This window comes from Cebus imitator, unplaced genomic scaffold, assembly GCF_001604975.1.
Source record: "Cebus imitator isolate Cc_AM_T3 unplaced genomic scaffold, Cebus_imitator-1.0 Scaffold21, whole genome shotgun sequence".
NCBI lineage: Eukaryota > Metazoa > Chordata > Mammalia > Primates > Cebidae > Cebus > Cebus imitator.
In genome coordinates this window covers 867,136-879,239 of record NW_016107336.1, presented here as the reverse complement: position 1 = coordinate 879,239, position 12,104 = coordinate 867,136, and the positions used below count along the sequence as shown (strand labels likewise).

Below are 12,104 nucleotides of genomic sequence, written 5' to 3'. Positions count from 1 at the left end.
TATGCAAATCGTGGCAGCAACAAGCTTCTTCCCTTTCCGGGGTAGAAGCTTCCCGCAGGCTCCTCCCGGTCCCCGCCGTCGCCTAGCGAGCGGAGCGGGGGCTCGCACGGTCCCCATAGCGCCCCGAGACAAGCCACCTAGGCTCGGTCCCGCGTCCCGGAGCGCCACCGCGGGCTCCCACCGCCCCGCCCCGCCCCCGGCGCGCGCCCCGAGCCCCGCCCGCGCGCCCGGCAGGAAAGGGCGGGCTCGCGCTGCTCGCCTACGCCCTGGGCCGGGATGGTGCGCGCCCGACGCCGCAAGGGAGCGGCATGAGCGCGCGCCCAGGCCAGTGACCGGCTCCGGGATGGACTGCCGCTCCGCCGGGCGTCAGAGGACCGAGTGCCCATCCGGCCGCCGGCGGCTCCTGTTCTTCCTGCCCGCGGGCCGCAGAGGAGGAAGACCGGGCGGCCCCGGAACCTCGGCACGCCGCTGCCTCTCCGCGCTCCCCGGCGGTCTCTGGTCGCTGCGCCCTCGCCTCCCGGCGGCCAGTGGCGGCGTGTCACGTGCCTCCCCACTGCTCCTCCTCCTGCTCGTGCCCTCCCGGCGCTTGGCTGCCGCCACCCCGCGCCGGCCGCTCGGGGACTGGGAGCGCTCACGCCTCGGACACGCGGCACCCCTAGCCGGTCGCAGCGGCGTGTGGAGGTGCCCGCCGGGCCTCGCCCCGGGTGTCGCCGCTACCGTCGGCGCCCTTCCCCGGTGCCATGGCCCGGCGCTCGCCCTCGCTTCCTGCAGGAGAGGTGAGGCCCGGGCGCCGGAGGAGAAGGGGGCTCGTCTCGCGGGGCTGGGCGGCGGGGCGGGGACCTCGCCTACAGCCTCCGGGAGGAAAGGCTCTGCGAGCCAGACGGCGGGTCAGCCGAGGGCACTGGCCTCTGCCCGGCGCGTGGGGTGAAAGTCCGAGCCCGCGCTGCTCGGCCGCGGTGGCCGGGCTTTGCGAAGAGACGAATTCCGGAGAATCCCAGGCGCACGTTGCCTGGCGCTAAAGTTGGAGGGAGGTGCCTGCTGAGGCGGGGAGGTGGTGCCCGCCCACTCTTAGGGTCCGCTTCTGGGCGCCGCCTTCCAGGCGTTCTGTTTGGCAGCGCCCAGCCTGATGGCCGCTCAGGGGGAAGGGGTGTGCAGGTGGCTGCATGTTTGAGGAGCACTCCGGGAAATGAAGGGATTCCTCTACAGTTAGACTTCAAATTCTAATGGAATCCTTAATTCGTTCGTGGAGTCCTAGCGTCTACCCTGTGCCTGGCGTTTTTCTAGGTGTGTGGGGTATGGTATATCAGTCCACAAAATCCTTTCCCTCTGGAGCTTAATTCTAGCAGTAAATATGTGTGTGTGGATATATATGTATGAATAATTTTTGTATATATAATTTATATATACATATATAATTTTTATGTATTCATAATTTGATAAATGGTATAGGAAAAATAGGATAAGGCTTGGGATGTGGAATGGGTCTCCAGTTGTGTGGGAATTTAAATAGGGTGATCAGAATCGATTTCATTGGGAAGGTGGCATTTAATTAAATAGAGTCATGCATCCCTTCAGGACAGTCACCTACTGAGAGATGAGTCATTAGGTGATGTCTTCCTTGTGTGAACATCGTAGGGTGTGCTTACACAAACCTTGATGCTACAGCCTACTACACACTAGACTATCAGATAGCCCAGTGCTCCGAGGCTACAAACCTCAACAGCATGTTACTGTACTGAATACTAGAGGCAGTCTGAACAGAATGGTATTTGCGTATTTAATGCAGAAAAAGTCCAGTAAAAATAAGTGTTCTGGTCTCATAGACCATTGTCGTGTGTGCCCTCTGTCCTGCGATGAAAGGTAGTTGTGAGGCACATGACTATTTAAAGGAGGTGAGAGGGATCACTACCCTGGAGATGACGAAAGTAAACAGGATCAACATACTACATAGCAAATTGTTGATGAAAGAAAAAAATCAGTACACTCAATAAATTTGGCAGAATTATCACTTTGAGCAGTCTATACATATTGATTAGTAGCCATCATTAACCACACCTTTTTCATATTTTCTTCAACACGTAGGCCCGGTAAATGTTGACAGCATCTAAAATTTAAGAATATCATTGGCTGGGGAAAATACTCATTAGTAGAGCCACAAAGTGAAGAAACTTTATATACAGAGAGTGGGGAGTGAGTAGTGAACTCGGTGTCCCTGTACTTCAGTAATTAGGAGTCAGAGATGAGTTTGGTTTTTATTTCTGTATTTTGCCTTTTGTTGTGCTTTTTCTGAAAAGCCGGTAATTTCCAATTTGTTTTTCTCTCAATACAAGAGTATGGGACAAAAAGAGAGTGTTCTTTCTCATCGATTTGCTGATCAGTCGGTAAGGTGGTACTGTGTAGTGTCAGTGACCTCGTTCTTCAGTCATCATAAAAAATGAGTATGGATGCATAACAACAGAAGCAGAGCGGAGACACAGTTAAAAGAAGCGTGTATGCTCATTAACCAGCTAATGAGAGTTTCCCATCCATTTGTTTGCCTGGTGCCTGAGGTTCTCAATTGGGCTGCTTAAGGATGTCACGAGTAGGAAGTTTGTATTTGGTTTCCTCATCTGTCCATGACTAACTTTGGGCCTGTATTGTAATCTTGGGTTTTTTATATCCTCTTGATATGCTGAAGGTCCGCAGAAAGGGGAATTCCATGTTACACGTTAACACAGCTCAGTTGACTCGCTTCTTGATGATCAGTGAGGAGTCCAGGAGTTGGCTGCGTCCTCAGATACTGCCCTTTGACAGAAGGCAAGAGGGCATTTCCTCCCCTCAGCAGGGGTTGGAGTGCCCACTGGAAAGTGGCTAGACCTTTTGGCTACTTTTCAGAGGCAGTATTTCTTGGAAATAAACTTGCTGTTTCTGGTGCCAGTCTTTTTGAAAAAGAACAAAAAGGCAGGGCGTGATGGCTCACACCTGTAATCCCAGCACTTTGGGAGGCTAAAGTGGGCGGATCACCTGAGGTCAGGAGTTGGGAGACCAGCCTGACTAACACATGGTGAAACCCTGTCTCTACTAAAATTACAAAAATTAGCTGGGCAAGGTGGCAGGTGCCTGTAATCCCAGCTACTTGGGAGGCTGGGGCAGGAGAATTGCTTCAATCCGGGAGGTGGAGGTTTGCAGTCAGTGGAGATCACACCATAGCACTCCAGCCTGGGTGACAGAGTGAAACTCTTGTCTCAAAAAAAGAAAAGAAAAGAAAAAGAACAAAAAAAATTATACAGTATCCAAATTGGCGTTACAAAGTAGTCATGCGGTTGTTTTATGTGGGGGTGGGGGTGAAGAGGTTATGTTTTAAATACATGAATGATTGTTTTCTTACTAGAAACAAGGAATTTGGGTCTAGAGTAACCCTGTCACTCTTCACAAGCCATTGCAGACTCAGGTGTTTTCAAGCCCCCTGATGCATGGGACAGTCCAGTAGCATTCTAGGGCAGGTGAGGTGGTTCTTAAGAGGTCGCCTAGAGAAGTGTTTTCATTCATTCGCTCCCACTGTTTCTCAAGCTAGGTCCCTTCTGTGTTGGGCAGACAACCTGGTTCTTTTCTCATGGAAGCCAGATTTAGTCTCAGGACTGGAAATAAACTAAAAAAGAGGTAACAGATTTAAGTGAGCTCATTTATGTGAAAAGGGAAGAACTGAGGAGAAAGGAGTTCATCTCAAAATTTCCCTCTAGACAGTCTCATAATCCAGATCGTAGAAGTCATTACAGTTCAATTACCAAAAGAAAATTATTCCTAGCCTGCTGTATGCCAGGCCCTTTGCCAAATGCTAAAGATAAAAAGTGAGCAAGACTGACTGCTCCTAGGCAGCTTAGACAAATACATGATACAGGTGAGGATATAATGTGGTAAGTGCTGTGAGGAGCTGTCTGTACTGAGCTGAGAAGACAGGTATGGGAGCAATCAAGGTTGCTCCCTTACCTGGGTGGAAGAAGCAGAGAGAACCGTAAAGAAAAAAAAAAAAAAAAAAAAAACCAAAATGCCACACCTGGAACATAATGTATACTCGGTAAATTGGCAGTTTAATGAAGAAGGGTAAAAAGAATGCTTAAAGTTTAACAGTTGGGAAAGAGGAGCAAGCCGTGCCTAAGCATGCAATTGCAGGAAATAGAATAGCTTACGTAGCTAGAAAGAAAGCTGAAAGGATAAGCGTGGTCATAAATAGCAAGGGCTTTGTATGCCAGGTCAAGTTCTTTGAATCTAAGGGCCCAGTTTTACCAACAAACACATATAAGTCATTGCACTTTATATTTTGTCAGTCTGCAAATGGTTTTTGATACACATATGGATTATTGCATCTCTTGCACTCATGATGCTCACAATGACCACAACTACCATCCTCTTCCCAAGTTAGAAGTAGGCTGGGAACGACTCGCGTAGGCTGCAGCGAAGTGTCAGATGTGTAGGGTTCAGTCTACATCACATTTTTGTTTACTCTCGATTTTGTTGTGGAGTAATTAGGGGTGAAGGACTGAAAGTAGAAGCTGGAGCACCTTTCTGGTCTTTCAGAGGCCTGCTGGGAAACCTTTGACCTTTGAGTTGGCAGGTGACCCTTCCTGCTCCTGCCACTCTTCTACAACACCAAACCTCAGACTGGTGCCAGTTTATGGCAGCATTAGAAAAGTAATGACAAATATGTGACAAGATTTTCATATACTAAGTTGATTAAATGGAAGTTCTTTAGATTGTTCATCTTTTTTTTTTCTTTCGGTTTCAATGTCTTTTTTAGTATAATATTTAATAGTAGTAGTAAGCAGCTATATTTAAATGTTCTTTCATGATAAGATTAAAAATTGGCAACTCAAATATTGTTCCAATATATTTTTTTTTAGATATAGGCCCTTGCTTTGTCACCCAGGCTGGAGTGCAGTGGTGCAGTCATAGCTCACTGCAGCCTCAAACTCCTGGGCTCAAGCCATCCTCCTGCCTCTGCCTCCCAAGTAGCTGTGAGTAGCTAGGACTTTTTTTTTTTTTTTTCCCCCCGGAAATGAGGTCTTGCAGTGTTGTCCAGGTTGGTCCTGAATACCTGGCCTCAAGTGATCTTCCCACTTTGGCCTCTCAAAGTACTGGAATTATAAATATGCACTAGTTCACCTGGCCCAATTTTTTTTTAATGACTTTAGCAATTCATAAAATCCAAAAGCCAAGAAACTGTACCATGTAGTATACTACCACTCTCAGATGAGTACCTTGAAACAAGAAGTTTACAAAATGGATTAGATCTGTGGCTAAATGCACAAAAATTTATAAAAAAGGTAATACAAAAATTGTTAGAACATAGCTCTCTAAAGATAGGCTTTTGCAAAGACATTACAAGAAAAAATGCTATTGACTGATACCTCTTATGATTAAAGATGAGAAAATCCTTAATAAAACACTAGCAAGCCAAATCCAGCAACATATAAAAAGTGCAATGTACTTAAAAGTATAATGTACATTAAAGTACAATGTTCCTAAATAAATGGAAAGACATCCATGTTCATTGATCTGAATACTTAGTATTAAAGTGGCAGTACTTCTCAAACTGATGTACAAATTTAACACAATCCCTATCAAAATCCCAAGTGGTTTTCTTGTAGAAATTGACACAAGGATCCTAAAATTCCTTTGGAAACTCAAGAAAACCAGAATAGTCAAACAGCCCTGATAAACAACAAAGTTTAAAACCCACACCTTGGGAGGGTGAGATCTAGTCCATAGTGAGCTATGATTGCACCACTGCACTCCAGCCTGGGCAACAGAGCGAGACCCTGTCTTTAAAAAAGTCAAGAGCAACAACAAAAAAAGACACTTCCTGATGTCAGACTTAAAAGTAGTGAAGAATGTGTGGCACTGGCATAAGGACAGACATAGATCAATACATTACAATGGAAAGCCCAGACACAAGCCCTCATGCTTACAGCTCACTGATTTTCAACAAGAGCAATGACAAGACAGTTCAGTGGAGGGAATGGTGCTGAGACAGCTAATCAGCCACATGGAGAAGAATGAAGCTGAACCCACTACCACACACCATTTAAAATAGTAACTCCAAAATGAGTCAGAGACCTAAATGTAAGAGCTAAAACTATAAAGCTCTTAGACGACATGGGTGTAAATCTTCATGTACTTAGATTACCTAGTGGTTTCTTACGTATCAAAAGCGCAAGAAACAGAAAAACCAGATCAGTTGGATTTCATCAAAAGTAAACTTGTGCCAGGCCCGGTGGCCCGTGCCTGTAGTCCCAGCTACTCGGGAGGCTGAGGTGGGAGGATTGCTTGAGCCCAGGAGTTCTGGGCTGTAGTGCACTATGCCGATGGGGTGTCCGCACTAAGTTCAGCATCAATACGGTGACCTCTCGGTAGCAGGAGACCACCAGGCTGCCTAAGGAGGGGTGAACCGGCCCAGGTTGAAAACAGAGCAGGTCAAAACTCCCGTGCTGATTGGTAGTGGGATCGTGCCTGTGAATAGCCACTGCACTCCAGCCTGGGCAACATAGCGAGACCCTGTCTCTAAAAAAAAAAGAAAAAAAAAAAGTAAACCTGTGTGTTTCAAAAGATAGTATCAAAAAGTAAAAAGACAACCCATAGAATGGGAGAAAATATTTTCAAATCATAATCAGATAAGGCGCTTGTATCTAGAATATATAAAGAACTCTTATAGCTCAGTAATATGAAGACAACCCTATTAAAAAGGGGCAAAGGGGTGGGGCACAGTGGCGCATGCCTGTAATCCCAGCAATTTGGGAGGCCGAGGCAGGGGGATCACGAGGTCAAGAGATTGAGACCATCCTGGCCAACATGGTGAAACCCTGTCTCTACTAAAAATACAAAAATTAGCTGGGCATGGTGTTGCACGCCTGTAGTCCCAGCTGCTGAGGAGGCTGAGGCAGGAGAATTGTTTGAACCCAGGAGGCAGAGGTTGAGGTTGCAGTAAGCTGAGATTGTGCCATTGCACTCCAGCCTGGGCAACAGAGTGAGACTCTGTTTCAAAAAAAAAAAAAAAGTAGGCAAAGGACTTTGTCTTAGTCTGTTTTGTGCTTTTGTGCTGTTATAAGGGAATACTACAGACTGGTAATTTATAAAGAAAAGAGATAAGAGATGCATTTCTTACAGTTCTGGAGGCTAGGAAGTTCAAGATTGAGGGGCCCATATCTGGCCAGGGACTTCTTGCTGCTTCATAACATGGTGGAAGGCAAACTCATTCTTTTATCAGGAACCTACCCCCAGGATAGCAGCATTAATCCATTCATGAACAGAGCCCTCATGGCCTAATCACCTCCTAAAAGACCCACCTCTCAACACAGTTGCATTGGGAAGTAGGTTTTCAAAACATAAACTGTGGGGAACACGTTCAAACCATAGCAACTTGAATACACATTTCTCTAAAGAAGATATTCAAATGGCCAACAAGCCTATAAAACGATGCTCAACATCATTAGTCATCAGGGAAATGCTAATTGAAACCACAGTGAGATACCGCTTTACACCCACTGGGGTATCTATATTTTTTAAAAAACCCAAATAATAGCAAGGGTAGTTGAGGATGTGGAGAAATTGGGACCCTTGTGCACTGCTAGAGGGAATGTAAAATGGTATAGCCTCTTTGGAAAACAGTCTGGCCGTTGCTGAAACAAACATAGAGTTATCATTTGATCCAGCAGTTCCACTCTTAAGTATATACTCAAGATAATTGAAAACATAATGTCCACGTAATTCATAATAGCTAAGAAGTAGAAATACCCCAACTGCCCTTTAACTGATAAATGGATAAAATTTAATGTAGCTATACAATGGAGGAGTATTCAGCAAAGAAAAGTGCTGACACATGCTACGACATGGATGACCCTTGAAAACATGCTAAGTGAAAGAAGCCAGTCACAAAAAACTGTATATTATATGATTCCGTGTCTATGAAATCTCCAGAGTAGGTAAACAAGAGACAGCAGATAGATCAGTACTTGTCCTGAGTGTAGTTGGGGGCAGTGGGGCAGGGCTGGGTGAACTGGAGGTGATAGCTAAGGGGTACAGTTTGTCTTGAGAGTGAGGAAAATATTCTAAAGTTGATTGTTGGATGGTTGCACAATTCTGTGCCAAAACCTATTGAATTGTATGCTTGAAATTGGGTGAATTGTATATCTCAATGAAACTGTTATAAAGTACCAGGTAAGCTTTGGGATATGCCTTACTTTCTCAGGGTGCTGAGTTGCTTTTGTTTTGCATTAAGTGTATTACTAACTTTTCCACCCTAGACCTAAGCCTGTCTGCTGGATGTCTGCAGCTGGAGCGCAAAAGGAGAGATTTCACCTCTTCTGGGAGTAGGAAGCGCTACTTTGACACTCACGCCTTAGTGTGCTTACTGGAAGACAATGGTAATCCTCTCATTCATCATTTATTGCCTTAGAAAAACTCTATAAATTATGTCTTCTCTTATGGTTTCATTTAATTTCTCCTATTTCTTTTGACTTTTATTTTTTATTTGTATTTTATTTTATTTAGATACAGGGTCTGTCTCTGTTGCTCAGGCTGGATTACAGTGGCGCAATCTTGGCTAACTGTAACCTACCTCCCAGGCTCAAACCATCCTCCCACCTCAGCCTCCTTAGTAGCTGGGACTACAGGCACATACCACCATGTCTGGCTAATTTTTATATCTCTTTGACTTTTAGGCCTATGGGTCATCTTTTGATCAATCGCCTCATTTTTTACTTAAGGACATTTTTGCTTCATCAATACAATGGAGACTTCTCACACATTGTCTCTTTGTCCAAGCGAAGTATATTTCTGTAACATCACCATGGAAGTACAGTGTTACAGTTAAAAATTTAGACGCAAGTCAGCAAAGCCGAGGAATGATTCCAATGACAACAGTGTCTGAAGCACAGAAGTGATCGTTTTATTACTCTGCATCTTCTGTACTTTAAAAAATCCTGTGAAATTGAAATGTTGCCGAGTAGCAGTTCTTGATAATCTCAACTTACTGTTCTTTTTTCTTTTTAATATTCAAGCTAACATTCTCCCTTATTGCTGTTAAGATAAAAGATTGCCCTGGTATATTTGGTGTTTATTGAAAATGCACTTAGAATGTAGGGAACCTTCTTGTACTAAATCACATTTAGACAAATACACCAATTTTAATTCTCTATATGGTGACACATTCTCAAATATCAGAATTTCAAAATAGTGTAGTATTATGCTTGTGAAATAAATTTGGCTGTGTTTTTACTTCATTGTTTAGTTATTTGTCTGGTTGTACATGTTCGTATCAGAAAAGCTGCTCTCTGTAGAGGTGCTTTACATGCCTAAAACAAAGTGATGGAATGAATTATTCTGCGCTTTGTGGAAGAGAGCAGCTGTGGGCTCAAGCCTAATTCTGCAGACTTCTAGCAGCAAAGCTTAGGAAGGCTTTTCCTCCTTCTCAGTTTCCATTTGTACATCTGTAGTATGAGTGCAATAAGAATTCCAAAGATCTTTTTGAATATTAAACAAGATAATGTTCATGAATGAACTTTGGAAAAACTGTCATATGCTATGTAATAATTTTCACAACTTTTCCTGTCAAATAGTAGGTTTTTTTTCACCAAAACTTCTTTCAGTTCAGAATTTAAAAGAGAAAAGTAGAAGTGAGAGGGGAGCCCGTAAAGTTACCCTGATAAGGCCAGGTGAAGTAGCTCATACCTGTAATCCCAGCACTTTGGGAGGCTGAGGCAGGAAGATCACCTGAGCCCAGGAGATCAAGACCAGTCTGTGCAACATAGTGAGACCCTGTCTCTACCGAAAAAAAAAAATCCTGAGAAGCAGAAGTCTTCCTACTTTTCTTGATTTTAAACCTTGACCCGTGGTTATTTGCTTCTTTCAACACCATGGTGTGAGGGCTGCACTGTAGTATGGAGGGGCTGTTCAGTCCGACATGGATGGGGGGGTGTCTGAGATGACTGGCTGAGTCGAGGCCAGGAAGGACTTTTCAAGGCATATTTACCCTATGTCTTCAGATTAACAGAACTTCTCATGTGCCTGTGATCTCACTCACCTGGTTCTGCCCTATTCCCTCATGTCTGCAAAAACTGATTTCTGTCTCATAACTCGTAGGTTTTCAGGCTTCCACTTTTTCTCATCCCTTTCTCTTCCTACAGGTGGTTATAAAGTATATGGCTTTAGAGTTTATTTTACAATCAGCATAAGTTCTCTTTCTGTCTTTTTCTTTTCCTTGTCATTGCCAAACCTAATTTTCTTTCTTCGTTTCTTCCTTTCTCCTTTCTCCTGACAGTCTCACTCTTTCACTCATTCTCCTTTCTCCTTTCTGACAGTCTCACTTTTTCACCCAGGCTGTAGTGCAGTGTGGCACAGTCTTGGCCTACTGCATCCTCCACCTCCCGGTTTCAAGTGATCCTCCCACCTCATTCTCCTGAGTAGCTGGGATTACCGGCATACACCACCACACCCGGCTAATTTTTCTGTATTTTTACTAGAGACGTGGTTTTACCTTGTTGGCCAGCTGGTCTCACACCACAAGTGATCCACCCACCTTGGCCTCCCAAAGTGCTGGGATTACAGGTGTGAGCCACCATGTCCGGCCACCAAAACTAATCATGTTTAAAGATGAACTCTTTTTTTTTTTTTTTAATTAAAAGTTTTAAAAAATTTTTATTTAGGTTAAAATAGAGATGAGGTCTCACTATGTTGCCCATGCTGGTTTTGAGCTCCTGGGTTCAAAGATCCTCCCACCTTGGCCTCCCAAAGTGCTGGGATTACAGGTGTGAGCCACCATGTCCGGCCACCAAAACTAATCATGTTTAAAGATGAACTCTTTTTTTTTTTTTTTAATTAAAAGTTTTAAAAAATTTTTATTTAGGTTAAAATAGAGATGAGGTCTCACTATGTTGCCCATGCTGGTTTTGAGCTCCTGGGTTCAAAGATCCTCCCACCTTGGCCTCCCAAAGTATTAGGAGGTATGAGCCACCATACCCAGCCATTGAACTCTTCTTAATAAAGTTTTAAAATTTACAGAAGTTTAGATTGAGTTTTTGAAAATTAGGAAGACATGAGAAGAAACAAAACAGATTCAGAGCTAAGCAGTGTTAACATTTTGGTGGGTAGCCTTTTCTTTTTTTTTTTTCTAGACATGTGCATGACACATGTTGGAAAATTAAAGGCTTTTGATTAAAGTGACAGGAATAGGTCTTTGGAGGTTTTTTCCTTCTCCTTTAAATCTGTGTCTTTGGTTTTTTTTGTCGTTGTTAATTATAGTCCCATGCTTTGTCTCATCCAAACAGATTCCATTAATTAAGTTTATTCCAAAAAATACACAATTCATTACAAGAATCAATAGATTCTTCTGAAATTCTTATAGCTGGAAGTATTTAATAGAACATTTTCCAGGCACTCAGTTTTAAGCATTTAATTAAAATTTATGTAAAATACGGCCAGGCGCGGTGGCTCACACCTGTAATCCCAGCACTTCGGGAGGACAAGGCAGGTGGATTATGAGGTCAGGATATTAAGACCATCCTGGCTAACATGGTGAAACCCTATCTGTACTAAAAATACAAAAAAATTAACTGGATGTGGTGGTACATGCTTGCAGTCCCAGCTACTTGGGACATTGAGGCAGGAGAATTACTTGAACCTCAGAGGCGGAGATTGCAGTGAGCCAAGATCGCACCGCTGCACTATAGCCTGGGCGACAGTGCAAGACTCTGTCTCAAAAAAAAAAAAAAATTTATGTGAAATATGAGTTGTTACCCAACATTTTTAAAGACAGTACCAAGTACCGCATTGAATCTCTGTCATTCAGTTCAGTATCATTTATTGACTATCAAAGGACATATTTTTTCCACTTTGGGTCCCCCAGACTGGTTACTTAAGAGAATTGAGGAGGAAAAATGCAAGAACTGATTTTGTCTTTTGTTTTGTTTTTGAGACAGAGTTTCACGCTTGTTGCCCAGGCTGGATGGCACAATCTTGGCTCACCGCAACCTCCACCTCTCGGGATCAAGTGATTCTCTTGCCCCAGCCTTCTGAGTAGCTGGGATTACAGGCATGCACCACCATGCCTGGCTAATTTTGTATTTTTTTTTTTT

General features: G+C 43.9%; 1 protein-coding gene across 2 annotated transcripts in view; it reads left to right on the top strand.

Moving 5' to 3' along the window:
• The first annotated feature begins 251 nt into the window (after positions 1-251).
• The window catches only part of MCUR1 (mitochondrial calcium uniporter regulator 1), a 25,983-nt gene continuing 14,130 nt past the window's right edge, over positions 252-12,104 (top strand). Inside the window, exons 1-2 of one of the 2 annotated variants that reach the window (XM_017521613.2) lie at positions 252-776; positions 8,277-8,396. In XM_017521613.2, the coding sequence (XP_017377102.1) occupies positions 344-776; positions 8,277-8,396 (553 nt within the window). In that variant the 5' untranslated portion in view covers positions 252-343. The remainder of the gene's footprint in view (positions 777-8,276; positions 8,397-12,104) is intronic. The other variant, XM_017521612.2, reaches the window with a different exon arrangement.